We start from the raw sequence: 21,732 nt of genomic DNA on the forward strand, positions 1-21,732 counted from the left end.
GTATGGATATACATTTATTTATCCATTCAGCATGGACATTTGGGTTATTTCCATCTTTCAGTTGCTATGATAATCTGTGTACAAATTTTTATGTTTTTATTTCTCTTGGAGAAATACCAAGGTGTACAACTTGGTATTTATGGTATATATTGTAATCCTGCTTAGCATTTTGAAGAAGCACTAAAATGTTTTCCAAAGTGGTTGCACCGTTTTACATTCCTTCTAGTAATGTATGAAGATTCCAATTTTCCCAAATTCTTGAAAACACTTATTATTGCCTTTTTGTTTATAGTATTCTTAGTGGGTATGAAGTGTTATCTCAGTGTAGTTTTGATAGGCATTTCCTTAATGACTACTGATGTTGAATATCTTCCCATATGTTTATCAACCATTTATATATCTTCTTTGGAGAAATATCTATTCAAGTCTTTAGTTCATTTTTCAATAAGTTATTGATTTGATGCTGAATTATAAGCATTCTTTATATGTTCTGGAGACAAGTCCTTTATAAGATACATGACTTCAAATATTTTCTCCCATCTGTAGTTGTTATTTTCTTTCTTGATTGCATCCCTTAGACTCACTAAAGTTTTTAATTTTGATAAAGCTCAATCTATTATTTTCTTTTGCTGCTTTTACTTTTGGTGTCATAATCTAAGAAACCGCTGCCCAACTCTTTTTCTTTTAAGAGTTTTACATTTTAGTTCTGACATGTAAGTATTTGAATTAATTTTTATAATTATCACAATGGTGTGAACAAAGTGCCCAACCTCATTCTTTTGCACAAGGAAAATCAGTTGTCCTAGTACCATTTTTGAAAAGATTCTTCTTTCCCTCACTGAATTATTTTGGTACTCTTACTGAAAATTCAATTGTCTGTAAATGTGAGAATGTACTTCTGGGTTCTCAATTCTATTTCACTGATCTATGTCTAGCCTTATGTTAGTAACACACTGTTTTGATTCCTGGTGCTTTTACAGTGAGTTTTTAAATTAAGTCTAAAGTCTTTCAGCTTTCTTTTTTTCCAAGACTGTTTTAGCTATTCTGGGTTCCTTTCTATTCTTTGTTAATATTTTTATCATGATAGTATGTCAAATGCTGTTTTTTACACTGACAAAGGTGATCATGTGGATTTTGTCTTTTATTCCATTTCTATGGCTTATTATATTGCTTGTCATACGTTGCACAAACTTTCCTGGAATAAATCCCACTTGATTATGGTATATAATTCTTTTTATATATTGCTGAAATTTGGTTTGCTGGTATTTTGACAATTTGGGGGTCTAGCTATACTTGTTTTTTAATCAAGCAGCGTTCTCTCTAAAACTCTGAACATATCGAAAATTAGATAGACCAAGTAAATTCCGAGGTTTCTAATCAATAAATCATACCTCAAATTAACCATTAATGTTACACTTCCCTAAAAGAGCCACTAGAAAATAAACTGGTAATAATGAGAACTTTTTCTTTCAGCACAGAAGCAGCAATTATCCAATGTGGTTCTGAGTTTTAGTTCTCCTTTTATTTTAACGAATTTCTTTGCCTAATTCTGCTTAAGGGAGCAAGGCAAAAGAACGTTCTGAAATATTCTGTTACTATTTCCTCTTATACTCTATAGAATGGCTGTAGTCAATGTCCATGTATAGCTTAAGGATGGCAAACTCCAGCACACTAAGCAGTATTAGTGATACGAAGATACGCTCAGAAAAGGTAAGTGACTTGCTCAACAGCCTCTCAACAAGTAAAGAGTAGAGCCTAGACTGGAATCTAGGTCTTAATTATTAAAAATTTTGCTCTCTTTCCTTTATCACATACCATCAACCCTTAAGAAATGTAGAACTTGCTGGTTTGACATGATCAGAAGCCTTATTACTTAGCTCTATAAGGACCTGGAGTTAACTAAGGGCCTGTTTCCTTACCATGGTGTTGGTGCTTGGCTGTCCTAGTGTGCTGGTATTACCAAAGGAAAAGCCAGTGTTCGGGGTGGTAATGGCTTGAGCAAATGGTTTGCTGAAGAGGCTGGTCGTTTGCTGATTCTGTTGGCCAAAGAGACCACCTGGATTTGTTCCAAATCCAGTTGTACCTTTAAGGAAATAGAAATAAAAGAAAAATGAAGGAAAACCCCCCAAATCTCACATTATCCAGTTACTACAATAATCTCGTGAACTGATTACATATCTAAATTATCCTATTCAAACTGGACAACTGTTTCATTTTCCACACTCCTTCCCCTAACTCCAGATTTGCTGCAGATTCTAATTCCTACAATATTCTGACCCAAAGAACATGGCTGTGCTAAGTAACCTTTCTGTGAGCCCATAGCTTTCTTCTACTTTAGAAGATACCATGCTATACTCAGTCTATGCATGTACTTTTAACCTTGTAGGACAAAGACTTCCTTCTTTCACATCCCAAACCAAGCCAATCCATCAGCAAATCCCATTAGTTCCATAATCAAATTAGGTCCAGAATCTGACATTCTTACCATCTCCATAGCACCATTCTCATCCAAGCCACCATCATTTCTTGTACAGACAGAGCAATAGCTTTTCTAACCAATTTGTTTCCACCCTTGTTCCCTTACAGTCTTTTCTTAATATAGCAGCCTTCAGAATGATCCTTCCCTCATAATCACATGACTTCTAAAACCTCAAATGCCTTCCCAACGCAAATAAAAATTCAAATCTTGACACTGGCCCACAAAGTCCTATAAAATATTGTACCTATATGCCCCAGTCCTTCCCCTGTTCTCTCCTCTTTGTCAAAAACTCAAGCGTTTTTAGATTTATAGTTTCCTCTAGCTGAAAAGCTTTTCCCTCTAGAAATCTGTATACTGTATAGCCTTAGATCCTTCACCTTCCTCAGATTCGTCATTGCTCAAATGTTATCTCATCAGGAAAGCCCTTTTTAACTATTTTCACCTAAAACTGTATGCCTTCTCACCTCTATGTAAATTTCAGGCACTCCCTATTTCTCTAGGGTCCCTGAATTATTTTTCTCATAGCACTTATGACAAAATGATAACCATGGTTTCCTTTTGGTTGTATGTCCCTCCTCAATATTGCCCAATGTGATGTCAAGTGCTTACTAGTTCCAAAGGCTGTTTTGTTCTGACCATATGCAAAGCCTGAATTAGTGGTAGAGGAGCTGAAGAGTCCTGTTGCACTGGAGGTGGCCGGAGAAGGCCCAAACAAGCCAGTTGTGGTACCTGCTCCCACCTGGTTCTGCGGGCCTTTCCGGTTAGCCTGATAATCCTCTAAACGAAGTTCCTAGAGAGAAGGAAAACATATTTCCAATCTTGATATGTAGCCAAAAAAGTGATTTAGGAGACTAAATACTTGAATTTAGTATTCAAGTTCTATGTTCACATATGAACCATGACTAAAAAACAAAACTATGAATGACATTAACTTATTATCATTAAAGAAGAACATTTACAATAGTGTACAGTGGACATTAAAATTCATACCATAATTGTCATAAAACTACAGGCCAAAGGACCAACTACATCTTAATTTTAATTTTTATAAATGATTCTTTTAGTATAATGCTGTAATAATCTTGTCTACTCCCACTCCAAATGTAAAAATTAGCTGATTAGAAGATGAAGATTCTGGACAGTTCAGAAAATTTAAGGAAAAAAGGGATAAAGTTTAACAGTTTTGTCTCACAATTCAGGGTGTTTTCTGCACTCTCCAGTTGGGGTATAGGAAGAAGCAACAGCTACAAACAGGGATGACAGTCAAAACGTACAAAGAACTATTTTACGCAACAATGAGAATGAACATATTAACCATGCAACAACATGGATGATCTCAATTTGAAAGACAGACTTAAGAGTACATAATGTAAGGTTCCATTTATATACAGAAATGGGAAAAACATGGGAAGTCAGAATAGCAGTTACCTTTGAAAGGGGAGGATTATGACTGGGAGGAGGGCACAAGGGGGACGTTAAGGATGCTGGTAATCCTATGTCTTGATTTGGATCCTGGTTATATGGGTGTGTTCACTAAGTGAAAACTTACTATGTTGTATATTTATGACTTTGTATAAGTTTACTAAAAATACATGCATGAGCACACATATACACATTGCCCAGTGTAGTGTGGGCAAGATCCAATCAGAACAGACTTCTAGTAGTCTATAATGGTGCATACAAGCCGAATATTATCCCTGCCTAAAGTAATACATATCTATAAATAATACATTAATTTAAACATTTTTTGATTAATGTTAGTTTTTTACATAAACTCAATGTAAACAAACTGATTCTAAAAATAATCAAAACTATTTTCAAAAACTACTTTCCAATAGATTTAAAAGGTTAGGCTGATATCCTGTATACATTTTACTGACCTCTAGTGACTTGCTTTCATATTCTTTCATAGCAGTAATACACTGGTGCTTGGTGCTGATATTCGTACTAACTCCAGCTTTAACCATAGTATCTGTACCAGTTGGAGGCTGCAAAGGAAGACAAAGGCAAATTTGAAAGTCTAAAGAAAACATGTAAATCTAAGCTTTATATCTCTACTTTCACAGATACAATTATTCAACCACTGAACTCTGTAACTAGTCCCCTAGGTCATTTACTAAAGAGATGATTTCAAGGGTGCTCAATTAAGTACACTGCCTTTCTCTTATCTCCCTACATTAAGGTTATCTAATAAGTCAATCTCAATAACAGTTATCACAAACCCAGAGATTAATCCTATTAACCAAGCCATCTATCTACTAAAATATAATTCATATTCTCTATAAGATAAACTTTATCCAATTTATCTTATACATTTAAACCTCTTTTTCTGAGCCGTATCTCCTTTTCTGACCCGAAGTGTCTGCTTTAAAACTATTATTGTATTTAACGAATATAGAAGCTTGGTTTTCCCCCTATAACTATTTGAGGAAAAAAGCATGATAAACTACTAAAGATTCCTATCTATATTGTCAGTTTTCTCAATTATTGTACTTTCTAAGAGACAATACACAGTATTTTCCACTACTGTTTATATTTAACTTTGCTTAAAATTCAGTACTATGAATTCACCACCTTGCCTGAGAAATGCTTTACTTCCTGGAGTGAATTTTAAGAAGTTTTGCCATGCGGTATTTTTGCCAGAGGTTTCCATTAGGCTAACTGCATTTCTGGTCTATCCTAAGTATCTCTAACCAATCACATCAAGTGGTATCTTACATCAGGTGGTATTCCATGTATTTTTAAAAATAAATCTTCCACTCTAACCTTCTACCCAATGCCTCTCAAAAAGCAAACACAAAATTCTACTGCCCCATTTTGCCATTTCATCAACAAATAAAACAAAAGTTTTATTTTTAACCAGTACACAGAATCTTGATGAGCTATTCCATATATTTCCTTAAAGAGGCCTTATTTTCAATTATCCTTCTATAGTTTGTGCCGACATTCCTTATTTCCGACCATTCAGAGGCCAAATTACACACAATAAATACAAGTTGTATCTTTTCCTAGCTAGTTATTATAATCAAACTTGTGAATACAAATTTGACTTGGTTGAGCATAATTCAAATATGTATCATAATCTAGATTTATGTTTTAAGATTTCAACGATATACAGATTTTTGTTCTTAACACATCTTTTAGGAAGAGACTAAGCTGTGTATAACTAGAAAGAGGAGGAATTTTATGATTTATCCTGCAAATAAATACACAAATGGGAGAGAAATTCCACAAAGATTGGAAAAAAATACTTACATTAAATTTAATAGTAGTCCCAGTAGGAGCTGCTGTAAAACTACTTGGCCCAAAGAGGGAGCCAGATGTGCTACCAAAAGGATTGGAGGTGGTATTTGTAGTTCCAAAAAGTCCTCCACTGCTAGTACTTGTTCCAAAATCTATAAATTAGAAAGAAAAATTAGATGGTAACAGTAAAGAATGTAAGAATCTGTAAGATATCTTGGAAGTAAGATGTGGTACCAGTGTGGCAGTACTTTTTTATTCAAATCTCCCTACCAAATACTTACAAACAGATATTTCATACAAAACACACATAATTCTATGCTCATAACTTTGAAGTGAAACAAAATTTGAATCCTTTAGTCTGCTAAGTGCCATGAAGCCCTTCTTAGGCATACTTTGATTACAAGTGAAAAGAAACAGTACTTTGTTTCATCATAAATTTTATCTCATTCCTCCTTTCTTGGCAAGACTAGATGCAGAATAAGCCTGCATTTCTGAAAACATTGCAACAGACTTAACACAGGCAACAGTATATTTTATTTACATATATTACCACAAACACTCAAATATAACTAAAAAGGTTAAAACATACAAATGGTCCTATTACGGCAACCAAACACAGGTTAATGTAAAATTTCACCCAGAAAAATAATTTAAAAAAAATCAGTAGGCATGTCGATCATTTTACAGAAAAAATAGATCCTCTGATTTCCTTACTTTTCCAAAAAGCAGAATTTTAAAATTACATCAGAGTGAATTTAACTGTTATCTAAGGAATATTTTTCAAAATATGAGATATTTCTAAAGAAGTTATACATATGGCGTCAGATATATTAGTAATAAAAATTTATCTACCAATATTTAATATTAAATGACATCCTAATTACTATTTAAGAATATGATTTCTCATTGAAAAATTGCTATTTCTTGTCTAAAAACATGTCCTAATATACAGTTTAAAGTAAATAGGCGCATCTCTTTTGAATTGGCACTTTTGATTGCACTTTATATTGTCTTGGTTAAATATTTCAACATCTTCACAAACAACTTTCCATTTGTAAAATACTGAAAGCTGCCTAACTTATTCGATCTAGCATTCACCTGCACGGGTAATGGCATCAATTCACAGAGCACACCTGTTTAACTAAAGAACTGTGTAGAGAAGTATCCCCAAGCCACATTTGGACTTAAAAAGAAAGAAGCCATTATTGAAAACATCTGCCATGGGCAAGAAATGAAGGAGTAACAATGTCATGGCCAGTATCTGTCACTGCTGCTTTAGTTTCTTCATACCAAATGTGAAATGAAGACAATTAGGTGCCCCCGCCATACAATACTGTTGACTACACACATTACTCCTTGAAATTCTCCTGTATTAACAACTATGACACTACTCTGATCTGGCTTTTCATCCTATCTCTGGTCATTCTACATCAGATGCCTCTATCTGTGCATATACCTTAAAAGCTAGTGCTTCTCTGATTTCCATTCTTAAAGATATGTACATATCCCCCTCCTAGTTTCTAACATATTAAGCTTTCAAGAAATTTTGAAGTTTTCTGCTCCCCATATTTTTACCATCTGGAAGGAAAAGAAGAGGAGGAGATGAACATAGGGAAAAGGAGAAAAAAGAACACATTCAATAAGCAAATCAAATAATTAGATGTAGAGGTTCAATAATGTCCTACTTACTCCCAAAGCCAGTTGGTTTATTTTGTGCGAAGGCATTGTTTTGGGATGAGAAGAGACTGGTCCCTGTGCTTGCAGTTCCAAACAAACTATTTGATGTTCCTGTTGATGTGCCAAACCCAAAGCCAGTGCTTGTGGAAGTAGCTGGCTGGCTAAATGAATTGGTACCAAATAATCCTCCTAGGAGATAGAAAGGAGTTAAAAATTGTTAAATAGACAGATTGGAGCCACCATGTGAAGCCCTATACCAGCTGCGAATAAACCAACTCTATTCCAAATAAGCCTCTACCTGGTTTGGTTTGTGAGTTTCCAAACAGGCTTCCAGTACTGCTGCTAGAACCAAATGCAGATGTTCCAAATGCCCCTCCACTAGTAGTGCCAAAGCCAGTATCTGAAAAAGCAAAAGCCAGGGTTAGATTTAAGTCAGGTAACACAATAAAAAACAGTTTAATATTTCTTAACATTCTGCACTTGGATAAGACCACTGGTCTAAACTGAAAACCATTTTTTTGAAATTCCATCAGACAACTAATTACAGTTAAAATTAAACCACGGATATTTTATTCATTGTTCCTAGGTGAAGTAAGGAAACTTAAAGTGAAAAGGTATGACTTTTCAATAAAAGTTATAGATGTTAATAAGTTAAAAAAAGAGAGCCAAGGTAACTAGTGACTGTAAGTTATGTACAAAAGTAAAATCATCAAAGGTAAGTATTAAAATTCTCTCCATACATTGAACACTCCAGTCACTGGGATGAATGATCCTTAATTGAGGAACACATCAGAATGACCTGAGAAGCTTTTTCAAAATACACATGTTCAAGTTCCAACCCCAGAGATCCTAATTTCATAGTTCTATAATGGGAATTATGTACTTTGAGAAAAAAAAAATTTCCAAAAGTGATGCTTATGGACACTTCTGGTTTAAAACCAAGGACCCAGATGTAGAGCACTTTAAGAAGAGGTCATGAGACACCTGAAAATTTTTCTCTATTGTTATTTTTATTAGGTATAATTTGGTAGTTACGCTTTTTAAAAATTTTCATCAGTTAGAGGAAGTTTCTGGGATTTGCATTAATACTCTGTTCTGATGCTCATCTCCTCCCCACCCCCAACCCCCTCAAAACAAAAAGAGGATAAAAACAAAACTGGGAAAATGCTGATTGCTAAAGCTGGGAGATAAGTACATGACAGTTCAGTATACCAATTTTTCTACTTTTGTGTAAATTTAAGGGAAGTCTCATACACTGTTGGTGGGATTGTAAACTGGTATAGTCATTATGGAAAACAATATGGAGGGTCCTCAAAAAAATTAAGACTAAAACTATCATACAATCCAGCAATTATTTTTCTGGGTCTTTATCTTAAGAACATAAAAACACTAATTCAAAAAGATATATGCACCCCTATGTTCACTGCAGCATTATTTATAATAGCCAAGATATAGAATCAACCTAAGTATCCACGAATGGATGAATGGATAAAGATGTGGTGCATATATATATGTGTGTGTGTATGCGGCAGGGGGGAGACAGACAGACACTGGAATACTACTCAGTCATAAAAAATGAAATACTGCCATTTGCGACAATATAAATGAAGCTTGGGGGATATTATGTTAAAAAAAAAGGACAAAAACCATATGGTTTCACTCATGTGGAATATAAAACAAACAAAAAAATGAACAAACCAAAAACACTCAAACAGCAGACTGATAGATATCAAAGGGGAAGGGAGTATAGGTGGAGGACTAAGGTAAAGGGAATCAAATGTATAGTGACAGAAACTAGACTTTTGGTGGTGAGCATGCTACAGTATATAGACATCAAATTGTGTTGTATACCTGTTGTATACTATATTATGTTATACATTATTAACCAATGTTACTTCGAAACATACAAAAATTTTTAACAAAAGTTTAAAAATGAGCAAATAAGAGTTGCTGTAAGTAACTAGTGTTATGTACAATACATGGGAGGGGAAGTGAATCTCAGGAAGGCTGGTGGGGATTAGGGACTGAAATTTTAACAGTTCTACTTCTGAATGTCATATCTTTTTCACAGAGCAAATCTCAAGTAGTTATTCAATAACTGCATTAGACTTCAATATTAAAAAAGTTATTTCCTGGTCTGAAAATCTGTTAACCAATTATAACTTTCTGCTAAAAGAACCAATTAATAAAAATATGTTAAGTACCTTCTACTGATGATCAGTAAGCCATGAAAACTCAGAACTTACTTCTATTTTCTTAGAAAATTTTTACAAGATCTTATCCTGGTCATTTTTCAAAAAGATTTTGTTATAAAGACCAAAGTATAAATGAAATTCCCATCTAAGGATATCAGAGTAGATTTGTTCTTAGTAAGAATAGCTTAAGATTCCTCTCTGCTTGTTTTAAAACTTACTCTGCCCAAAAGTTGAAGTTGTGCCAAAGCCGCCTGTGCTACCCCCAAAGGGTGTTGCAAATGACTTATTAAACATCTTCAAAATGTCTTTGCTTCAGAAAGCTGAAAAGAAGAAAAAATTGTCACTTTTCAAAGAATACAATGTAACTGTTTCATAAAACATATCAGTCTACACCTGTTCAAACTACAGCATAATGTTTACTCATTTAACATCCTCTGTACGATAAAACACACCTTGTAAAATTGAGCTGAATAAGAACCATTAAATGTCATGTTAAAAACTTCAGATTCCACCAAGAACCATCCCTTTAAAACAATATTTTTTTGACCTTTTTTAAACATAAGCCCCTTCTCAATAAAGATTTCAGGTCCACTATCCTGGATTTTGACATGCCTCTCCCATTTTCAAATCCCAGGGATTCTGGTGCCCTGACACTCTCTTTGAGATTACTTCTTAAGACTTTATTCTTTATGGCTTCCTAACACTCTATCTTCTATTACTTCTGGAAACATTATAGAATACCTTTGGTGAAAACCCCCCATCCTCATACTGGATATTCCCCTCCAGTATCTAAACTATATACCCAGTCACTTAATGAATTGCATTAAAATGTCCCAATAAGAACAAAAGTGAAGTTTGGGTTTTTTTCCCCTCAATTTGGATAAAAACAAGTTAAACGTACTTTACTCAAAAGTAAAAGCTTTTCCCTTCCATAAATTTTCCTTAAACTTAAGATATCTGCTACCCCCTAACTGCTGGCAGATAAAAAAATAATGAGCAAACTGCTTTTAATATAAAAACTCAGAAAACTGCCAATCATGCTTATTTGGATTTTGTGACTGGTACTATGATTTTTCTATTATATACATATAATGGAGTTTTTTTCCCTAGTTAAATCATGCCTCATTCACATAATAGAATTAAATATATTTTGAGGTGCTCCCCATTAGCACTTCTAAGCTATCTAACACCTGAAACATTTTGTGCAATGTTGGAAAAGATGAAGCTGTCCTTAATACCTAATGCTTTTACAGAAATTAACATTCTGTCCCTTAAACTCTCCTGGGGGGGGGGGGGAATCCCAACACTCAGTTCTTTATCTGAACTTCTAGACATTTAATAACTCCTTAAATTAAACAGAACTCACTGAAACCTGTAGTTCAAGAGGGCCATGTCAGAATTAGCTGGCAAGCTTTTCAAAATACAACAGCCCAAGGTCCCATTTTAGAAATATGCAACCAAAATGTCACGGTTGGGATGTACACAAGTTTATTTTTGAAAGGCTCCTCCAGTGATTCTAATGCTTTCCCTTGAAACTAAAGGCTGTATGTCATGTAATTATCATTTCTCTTTCAATAATGAGATCTGCCTTAAGTTTCTTGCCTTCCCAATTTATCGGGTGTCACAAAGTGACAAACTGAGCCTTTATCATACTAACTAGTGACTCTATTTTCCATGAGAAATACTCTTGGAGGTACTTAGCAGAAGTCTAGACCTCTATGGGTCTATTTACATATTTGCTTTTCAAGAGTTCATTCTGAATTGACAGTTGTACTAGGGATTAGATGTCTGGACTAACTCATTTTAATTGCAATCTCTCTCATCTGCTCTCTTGAGTCACATCCCCTGCTAGATTCACTTTCCTGTATCTGCTAAGATTTTTGACTCATCATCAGTAAGGCAAAAACTATGAGTTGTAGTACAGTTATCATGCTAAATTTGTGATCCACTTCTTTTCACCCCCATAAACAGCAATCTGTTCATGTAAGTCTGACATCTATGTAGCAGACAGGTCAGGATTCAAAATCTGAGCAATATAATTTTTCTCTGTGAAACTGGTCTTTATTTATAGATGGTTTGAGTGTTAATTTGAGTTTCAGTGGGCACTAGGTTTGACAGACCAAATTCATAGCTCCTAACAATCAGAATTTGATTTTTAATAATCTTATCCTAACATAAAAACCTAGCATCACACATATATTTCATGAAGGGATTTTTAGTAATACTCTGAGAAACACCTCATAGTTTATAAGCTCTTATATATTATCTCAACATCCTTAAAAGGATATTATGGATCATCACCTGTATTTTACAGATGAGAAAACAGGATCAGATGTTTAGCAAGCTTCTCAAGGTTCAAGAAGTGCTCCAGTTTAATCTCTCTTCTGACATCCATTAACACTCTAAATCCTAGGAAGGAATACACTAAACAAAAGCAAGAACATGTGTAGTACTACAAAAATTCACCTGTTCCAGACCCAAGAACAAGGGACAATGCAGGGACCAAATCTAATTTGGACTCCTGGAAGAAAAGCATCTCACTCAAGCTCAGCCTATCTTTTTGGTTCTGGCAAGGATAAGCCTGGCTTAGTCTCAACCCTCACAATACTAGAATTCTAAGTGTACTTTAAAAAATTATCACCATGAAAGCAAATCAAGATTTTAGAAATAACCTCATGATTTTTATTACTGCTAGAAATTAAGAAATGGCTAATACATTTAACCCTTTGCTCTCTGAACAAATCGTTTTCCTGACTATGCAATGAAAAATGCACCCACTCTACCTTTGACCCTGTCAAATGACCTACTAATTCATTCTTCCATAAGGGGAAGCCCAACTCCCTCCAGCAATTTGTCATTACTCTGGGTTTCCATAGCACCTTACAATTTGTTTACATGTATCTTATACAGGGTGTATTGTACACATGCATATATATACATGTATGGAGAAATGTTCATGTATATATTATCTTTAATTAATTGATAACATTTAAAATAAGTTTTTGGCTTTTCATGATAAATCTGATGATAAGTAAACTAGACTTTAATTACTTCATGGCAATAACAGTCTAAAGCTTAGCAGCAACTGCACCCTTAGGTCAGAGCCTTGTACTCTCCAATGTGCCACAATACTCACCCAGTATCACTCACTTCCATCAGCTGCCTAGTAACAACGGGCTTTGGGTTTGTAACTTCTGATGTAATCAGAGAAAGGACCCATACTTTAAAAACTTGAAGAGCACGTAAGTGCCAGGAAGCATAATAAGGAAGTCAAAATTAAGTCATAAAATGAACTGAAAATGTGAGGAAAAATTTTGGGGGATTTAGAATGTAAACTGGGCCTCAAGAGACCAGAAAGAGAAGAAAGGGAAAGATCCCAAGTAAGGTAACACAAGTAAGAATAGGTATTTGTATACCTATCCTATCTGGCCTAATACCTGAATACCAAGCCCAGTTTCCCTCATATAGTAATCGTAAAATAAGTGTACTTAGTTTATTATGTGGTGATGCCACTAACCTTAAATTACCCAATTAAAGTAGTGAATCAGAGCATTCTGCTAAGTATGTACCCAGGATATAGTATCAAAAATATGGCACCACCAGAACATTTGAACAGTTAAACTTTGAGAGTTATTTCAAATAAAAGTTGTTTAATGAAAAAAAGCATATTGTGATAGCTTTGTACAGTGTCAATTAGTTGCTGAACTTATCATGGAGATCACTTTTTTAGGTAAATAAATGTTGAATAACTATGGTATACACCTGAAACTAATATAATATTGTATGTTAGCTCTATTTTAATAAAAATCTTTTTAAAAAAGGAAAAAAGCAGTTGTGAAAAGATATATTTGGCAGATTCTTTATGCAAAATAAAAAAGACAATACATGTTACTTAGTAAAAGTAAAGAGGAAGGCTAAAAAAGTACATGAAAGTGGTGTCCCTGGAGAGAGGAAAGTAAATGAAACATAGGGCAGAAGATTCAGAGGACCCAAACTTTTCTGTTAATATTCCCTCTATTAACAATAACAAAAGATTAATAGGGTGCGGTCATTTGCATTATTTTTCCATTTTAAAAAATGTAGAAAATCCATTCGAAAAAGAGAAAGAAATAATCCTAGGTAGAGATTGGAATGTATTAAACTTTTAAATTCATTTGCGTTTAAAGGCATATCACACATTCCTGGAATAAATCATACTAGCTAACATTTGAGTTCTTACCATGTCCCAGGCACTATTCTAAGCATGTAAACTTCCCAAGAATCCCATAAGGTATTTTTATCCCTATTTTACAAATGGTGAAATTGAGGCAGAAGAAGAACCTGCCCCAGATCACAAAGCTATTACAGTCATGCACTGCATAACGGTTCAGTCAATGAGGGACTGCCTATTTGACAGTGGTCCATAAGTGTACTGCATGGCCTGCGTGTGTCATAGTAGCTCTACTACCTAGGTTTGTATAAGTACACTCTATGATGTTAGCACAAAGAAATTGCCTAATGACACATTTCCCAGACCACATTCCTGTTAAGTGACACATGACTGTACTGACTCCAGAAGCTATGCTCCTAGAGTCTAGCTAAAGCCTAGAGCTGTCCTAGAGAAAGAACACTGACAACTAAAGGGAAATGATTTTGCATTCACTATAAATGAGACTACACACCCAAAATTTGGCAGTATTGACCCAACACTATCAGGGGAAAGAGATATGTGTCTGGCAAACATGGGAGTTGTAGTTACCAGACAGATAATCTGTCTTATGGACTAATGATTTATAAGGTATACCCACAGCCTAGATGAGGTTCCTTGTAAAGATTAACCACTTCCTTTATGGGTGACTTACACTCCTTGCAATTTTTTTTTTGTGTGTAAGACATATTTAAAAAGGATAAAAATGAAATAGTCCTTTACAGAAGAGATGATGCTCTTAAATTTACTGTTCTCTATGCTCAATTTTCTAATTAATAATCCAGAATACCACACACAAGAAAGAGGTAGCCTTAATAACATCAGTAGTCCAGTATTCCCACACTGTTCCAACTAGAGTTCATTCAATAAACTGATGTCCTGGTTTTTACATCGACTTTTGTGAGCTTTGTGAACTCTATGCACAATGACAAAACTTAGTTTCCTTCCAGAAAAGTGGTGGACAGATACATGGTAATAACCAAGCAACTGCCAACTTTAAACACAACATGAATGACTAAGCAAGCTTGCTGCTCTCTGACAACAGAAAGTTACACAAATGGGAAGTACAGGCACACCTTGGATATATTGCATTGCAGGTTTGGGTCCAGATCACCACAGTAAGGCAAGTATCACAATAAAGTGAGTAACAATATTTTCACTAGTAGAAGGTCTTGCCTTCAATTTGGGGGTGGGGGGGGGAGCGGAGAATGTATTATCTCTGTAAAGTGCAATAAATAAAAGCAAAGTGGAATAAAATGAGGTATGCCTGTAATTTTCCCTTTCCACTTCACTGAGTTCCTTTGTATCAAACTCAGTAAAGAGCAAAAACAAGTATTTGTTAGATGAATGTACTAATTTAAAAATTATTTTTTCATATATTCTCTCATCTAATCTTCACAAAAATACTAGAAAAGGCAGAAATTATCATCCATAGTTACACTGAATGGAAAAATATTGATTTTTGCTTTGGATAAGAGAGGAAGGTTGAGAGAGTTAGACAAAACTCCAGGAAGAAGATTAGTTTATTCTTAATCACCTAATATCACATTCCAGCAAATCTGTTATCCTCTTGTTTTACAGTACCTTTCCAATGACTGAGCCTCAGAAATCAAGTCATTTTCATTTGTTAGAACATTAACTTTTTTTCTGTAAAAACTATGTCCTCTTTCTCAAAATTGCTGCTCAAGCCACACCTGTTTCATAAGACTTCCCCAGATTAGACCCTTTAGACTCTTATAGAAACACTTCCCTTTCCCCTCCCCTTCCACTCCTTACATATACTAATGCCTCCTAGCTGTTAGTTATGCAATATATTTGTTGTTATACCTACACCTTGAGCGTATGAGCTGCTTGCTGCTCTGGTAAACAGCATCTTGATTTTGCCCAATTTCTCCCATTAGGGTGTAAATTAACTAAAAATAACCCATAGTATCTAATACAGCTCCTACCTTACATAGTTGAGTAGTATTTTTTTTTCATCCCTTTAACATAACTGTCATTTTAAAATCAGAAGTAGTGAAAAGAGTACAACAGCTTTGGAGTGAGACAAATCTGTATTTAAATCTCTGCCACTTATGTCTGCAATTCTCTGTAAATCAAAAATTAATTCAAAATAAAAAGTAAAAAAGTAGCCACTTGCTACTGTATAATTGTAGTTAAGTCATGATACTCAACTTCTTAGACCTCAATTTCTGCATATGAACAATAGACATTATAAGGCCTCCAACAAAGGACTGTCAGAACAAAGTTGTCTCAAACTAGAGCTCCTCAAACAGGGGTTTTTGTTTTCAACCAATACTTTACAATATTTTAAATTAGAAAAGTATACTTTATCTTCACTTTAAACCATGACTGATCAATGCGTAACTAGAACTTCATACATAACATGTTTCCCAATACTTCAATGTCATCTATTGACCATTTAACACAACCACAAAGCACCACTGCAAACAACAGAAACAACACAATATACTCAGGTCACTCTGATTATCTGTTCTCTTCCACTCATCTCACATCTCTAGCCTCATTCCCTACTACTCATCTTTATTTACAAACCAATTTGCCTATTTCTTAAGAAGCTTATTACAGGCAAGAAGAGTTAGGTGTGCAGGTAACAGTAATCTTGTCTCACAGAAGCACAAGGAAGCAAGGCTAAACAAAGGTATGAAGTGATGAGTGACTGCAACACATATTCATGGAGGACAAACTGTTCCCTATGTGAACGGATAGTCCTAATTCAGGCACTCGATTTTTTTTTCAGGTTTCAATTCTTTCCCCTTGATCAGTGGTTTTCAAATATTTTTAGCTATGGAACCTAATATATAAAAAAGACATCAGCAAAGGCAACCTTGGCTGAAGTAAAGAAAGGTGGGTACAGTGGAGACCTTTCAAAGAAGCTTAGGGGCTTATGCTCTAGTGTGAAAAATCATTATCCTAGATCAGTGTTTCTCATAGTGTGGTTCAAAGGTCTCTAAAAGTACCCAAGTCTACGGCCATGCCACCCTGAACACGCCGGATCCCATCTAATCTCAGAAGCTAAGCAGGGTTGGGCCTGGTTAGTACTTGGATGGGAGACTACCAAAGAATACTAGGTGCTATAGGCTTTAAAAATAATAATAATAAAAATTTTAAAAGTAAAAGTACCCAAGACCTCTTTTCAAGAAGTCCATGAGGTCAAAACTATTTTTCATTATTTGCCTTATTTTACTGTGCTGACCTCTGCACTGAGGTGCAAAAATCAATGGTATATAAAACTGCTATAACCTGACCATGAATCAAGACAATGACCCCAAACTGTACTAACAGTCACTGAATTTTTTACTGCCACTCACTTACAGTACAACAAAATCTTTGACTTGAATGTCCTTGATGAAGCACTAAAAAGTATTGATTTATCACTTCTCAACATTTCAGTACACGTCTTTTTAATATTCTGATTATTCTTTGGAATAAAATGGAAAGTACTCAAAAGTGTGCATATTGAAATACAAGGGTTATCTCAAGGTAAACATTTGTATGGTTACTTTTTGAGTAGAAAGCTGAACCAGTAAATTTTTTCAAGCAACACCATTTTTACTTCAAAGAATAAATGACAAACTATGGTTATTCAGATTTGAAGTGAAAATTAGAATTTTGAAAGCTTGTGTCCCCCACTATGAGCTTGTCAGCTTCCCAACTCTTAAAACAGACTCATCTAATGAGATGAGTGGAGGAAATATTAACAACTGTACAATTAAATTTGTTAACATTTGGAAGAGTTGTATAACTTAGTGAACCAATAATTTCTAAACGACCAATGTATGATATCATAAAATCATGCTGAATAAATATTAGCTCAAAGTGCAAGGACAAATGAATTTTAATGTAACAGAGTACCTTAAGTTCAATGATATAGTTTCAGATTCCACATTGCAACAAACCTTTAAAAAGGTTTGAGCGCAGTGTCAATAAATACCTACAATTATTTGAAAAGGCTATTAAAAAACTCCATTTGATTATTAAAGATATCCAAACTGTAAAAAACAAACATATCGACCTTCCCTTTCCAACTACATATCTGTATGAGGGTGGATTTTGTTCACATACTTCAACCAAAACAACACATTAACCATCTGAATGCAAAAGATCTGCAAATCCAGTGGTCTTCTGTTAAGTCAGACATTAAAGAGATCTGCAAAAAAGGAAGACAACGCCGCCCTTGTCATTAACAAAACTTTTTCAATTTTTCATAAAATTATTTGTTAACAGATTAACTTTCGAAATCTTTTAAAATGTTTTAAAATGAAATTATTTTAATTTCTGTACAGTAAATACCAGTATGTATAACCTACCTAAATAAAAACTGTTTGAAGTCTCCAACAATTTTTAAAAGCATAGAGGGGTCCAGAGACCTCACATTTGGGGACAGCTATCCTAGACTATTGCTATAGGCTCCTTCTAATTAATTTGCCTGACTCTAGTTTCCCATCTTCTACTCTACTACTCCTCCCAGCATAAACTAACTCTTAGTATCAGACTTAGCTAATTAGAGCTGTATTTTAAAGAAATAATTTGTAGTCCTCTACTGAAAATTTCCAATTGTTCCACATCAAACTGAATTAAGTACAAGTTCTCCAATAAGGCAAATAATTCTCAGTATTTATTAAATTCTCAGTGTCAATACAGTGGGTCAAATCCTCCCATCAGTGGATATTTATGTGGCATCAAGTGTATCAGTGAAATGAAAATATAATGGAACCACACAGCATCACGCATTTAATTACATTGGTTCAACTACAAGCTCTTTTGCTTTATTTACCCAATGGTCTATCCTCTTTCAAATAAGACCTTTATTTTCCTTATACTAGAGAATGGGAGGCTACCACAGAAATGAAACAAGAAACTAGAGAAAATGAGTCTAGGACTCTTAACCTTTCAGCTTCGCAACACCAGAGGTTCGTCAATATAAAGGTTTTTCAAGGACAAGTTTAACATAACGCAACTTATTAGCTAACTTTAAAAGCATACGTCTGGCTACATACAAGTATGATTTTACTAAAATATTGGCAATGTTTTCTCTAGAGAAGTGATCTCAATCAGTGACAATTTTGCCCAGAAGACATTTGACAATGTCTAGAGATATTTTGGATTGTTACAACTTGGTGACAGGGGTATTGCAGGTATCTCTACGTAGGGCCCAGGAATGCTGCTGAACATCCAACAATAAATAAGACAGCTCCCCCACAATAAAGAATTACCTAGGCCAAAATGTCCATAGTGTCCAAGCTGAGAAACCTAGCTATAGAGACATACTACGTCAAATATAGCAGGTCCTCCAATGTCATTTCGCTCAATGTGGTTTTTTTTATAACGATGAGATGCCATAGGAACTCGTTTATGTCAATTAGCCTGTCATAAAATTGGTTTCCTCATATTGTTTCGCTGTACTTCCAAGAACTTATTGATGATGCTAAATAAGGGTTTATGGTACTGAGGTTCAATTCCACACACAAAGACTGCACCAAATTCTCAAGAAATGGTGTTTACATACCCTGCCTCTAATATCTATTGTTAAATCTCGAAATACTCTAACCTTCAACAGATTTCATAATTACAGATGTGCTATGTATTAGAAATTAAATGTCAATACTACTACCCCTTACTACCTTGGTTAATTGCCGCCATAAAAAATGTCACAATAAAATAATCCATTTTTTTTATAAGCTGTGAAATTGGCTCCCTAAAAGTTCTATTTGTTCTTCGCTATGTAAGAGCTAGTGTATGAGCTAGTGTACATGAATAAAGTCAGTTATCAAAGTACCACGTAACATATGAATGGTATAGGTTCTCTTATCTGGGCCCCATATTTCAGGAGCACACAAATACCCAACCACCTTATAGATTATTTTTAAGTTTAACTCCTCCATATTTGTTTATTCATTCAAGCAAACACATTTACCGAGGGCCTACAATGTGCCAAATGACCTGAATAGAAAGACAAAATATTTTACCACAGTCTAACAAAAAGACAAACAGTTAAAACACAAAATTATTTGTGCTATAAATAGAAGTATCAAATAAGTGTTATGAAAGTTTGCAGGGGAGAGAATGCCAGGAAAGGCTTTTCAAAAAGTGATGCCTGAACTGAGTAAATGTCACAGAAAATATATCCTGTTCATGTCTTCGTATTTAGACCACAGTTCTCTTCTGCTCTTATATACTATTTTTCAGTTTTTGCTTTGTCATCTAAACAAGAGCAAAGTGACCTCTGACTGATATAAACACATCAAAGAGGCAACTAATTCAATTTCATCAAAACTTAATTCTATCAAAGTATTTCCCAGTACCTCCATCTTGTCCAACTTCTGGTTGTTTTTAAAACAGCCTGACTTCTTCCACCAAATAAATATACCATCTCTCACCCAGTTAACAAGTGTTTGTTTCTTTCTGAATTTATAAGACTGTAACAGGGAATTCTTACTGTTCTTTTCTTTCCTCCACTTAGTTTCTTCTTTCAAAATAGTTTTAATTTTCTCATCTTCTATTACAAAACTTTGAATTGTGCACCAGAAAGAAATCATGAGTTCCAAGGTACAAGAAATACAAATGACTGCTGCCTACCTTTCTAAGTTTCATCTGTATTTCTTGCTTTCTGTTCAGTACTGCTGTGGGCCACTAACTGGACTTTCTTCTGCGTCCCCAGCAGTTGACACAAATAAAAAATTTTACATTTGGAACAGGAAACTAGCCAACGATTTTGTTTTGCCGACTTGTTTTCCAATATATAACATTACTGACATTCTTTAACCAACTTTCAAGTTTAGTTGTCATGGTCTAGATAAGGGTACCACTAATAAAGCGTCTGCCGAACAGAGCTGGTAGCAACTAAATCCAAAAGGCTATTAAAGACTATATCTGCTTCCAACTACCGAAGACTCCTGGCCCCCTCACAAAGGGAATCCTCAATAATGAAAGGCTGGAACACCCAGAAAGGGTGATGTAGCACACAGATTTCCAGACTGAGTCAGACCTGGCATTGGCTATTTCTGTCCCCTCTCTGGGCCTCGGTTTCTCCATCTATAAAACTTGCACGTGATGTAGGTAGGAAGATTAGCTTAATTTCTGAAATCCTTATGGCTATCCAGAAACCCCATCATTCCCCTCTTCTAGCTTTACCAGGAACAAGTGGGAGATCAGAAAATCATCTTTTACTCTACTAAACCGACCTTAATTCTCGGATATGTCTTAAAAAGCTAACAAACTCCCGACCCATCCACCCTAACCCTGGGGTAGCGAATTTTCCCTGTAGGAGAGGCCAAGGCAAATAAAGCCCATCCCACACGAGAGTCAAGGAAGTACTGGGAATCCATTAAGGGTTTAAAGGCGCTGCCACCGCAAAGGACCGGCCCACCTAATCACCGCCGGGCAAATGAATGAGTACAACCGGGTAGATGGACGCTCCCTGTGCGTAAGCTGCGACAGGAGACCCCTCACCCGGATCCCAGTCCCCACTGATAGCGATTCCCTCCCAGCTTCCAAAGAGCCTGGCCTCGGGGCCGCAGGGCCCCGCCCCCTCCGTCAGGGCAGAAGGTGCGCGCCGGGGCGCGAGACTTCGGCGTGGAGGGCCTGGGACGCCCTGGGACGCCCCGCGCACCGCCCGCCCTGAGGGGAGGAGGAGCCTGTTGGCCCCGGGGCCACCGCCCCGGCTCCCGACTTACCGCGGTGCGGTGGGGGAGGGGAAATGTCAGAAGTGAGGGGCTAGGCCCGACCGCCACCAGCCGCTCAGAGCAGCGCGCGGCCACCACGAAACCGTCGCCGCCGCCGCCGCCGCCGCCGCCGATACCGACCGCCGCTTCGGGCGCAGCGCGCAGTGGGCCCGACTGCGTCACACGCCGCCCGCCGTCAGAGGCTCGCTCCGGGCGCTCCGCCCTCGCTGCCTGCGCATTGGCAGATGCCGCCGCCACTCTGGGCCT

General features: G+C 35.9%; 1 protein-coding gene and 1 pseudogene across 6 annotated transcripts in view; one reads left to right on the forward strand and one right to left on the reverse strand.

The window, feature by feature from the left end:
• NUP98 (nucleoporin 98 and 96 precursor) overlaps window positions 1–21,638 on the reverse strand; it is an 84,594-nt gene extending 62,956 nt beyond the window's left edge. For 4 of the 6 annotated variants that reach the window (XM_016157963.2, XM_016157965.2, XM_016157961.2 and 1 more), the window contains exons 1-8: window positions 21,478–21,638; window positions 9,813–9,914; window positions 7,698–7,799; window positions 7,412–7,588; window positions 5,735–5,874; window positions 4,360–4,467; window positions 3,089–3,269; window positions 1,920–2,083 (exon numbers count right to left, since the gene is read on the reverse strand). In XM_016157963.2, coding sequence (XP_016013449.1) covers window positions 1,920–2,083; window positions 3,089–3,269; window positions 4,360–4,467; window positions 5,735–5,874; window positions 7,412–7,588; window positions 7,698–7,799; window positions 9,813–9,888 — 948 coding nt within the window. In that variant the 5' untranslated portion in view covers window positions 9,889–9,914; window positions 21,478–21,638. Of the gene's footprint in view, window positions 1–1,919; window positions 2,084–3,088; window positions 3,270–4,359; window positions 4,468–5,734; window positions 5,875–7,411; window positions 7,589–7,697; window positions 7,800–9,812; window positions 9,915–11,895; window positions 16,842–21,477 lie in introns of those variants that run through there. The other 2 variants (XM_016157964.2, XM_016157960.2) reach the window with 2 other exon arrangements.
• LOC118603228 lies at window positions 16,766–16,884 on the forward strand (annotated as a pseudogene).
• Window positions 21,639–21,732: the final 94 nt, after the last annotated feature.

This window comes from Rousettus aegyptiacus, unplaced genomic scaffold, assembly GCF_014176215.1.
Source record: "Rousettus aegyptiacus isolate mRouAeg1 unplaced genomic scaffold, mRouAeg1.p scaffold_m13_p_5, whole genome shotgun sequence".
NCBI classification, from domain to species: Eukaryota; Metazoa; Chordata; class Mammalia; order Chiroptera; family Pteropodidae; genus Rousettus; species Rousettus aegyptiacus.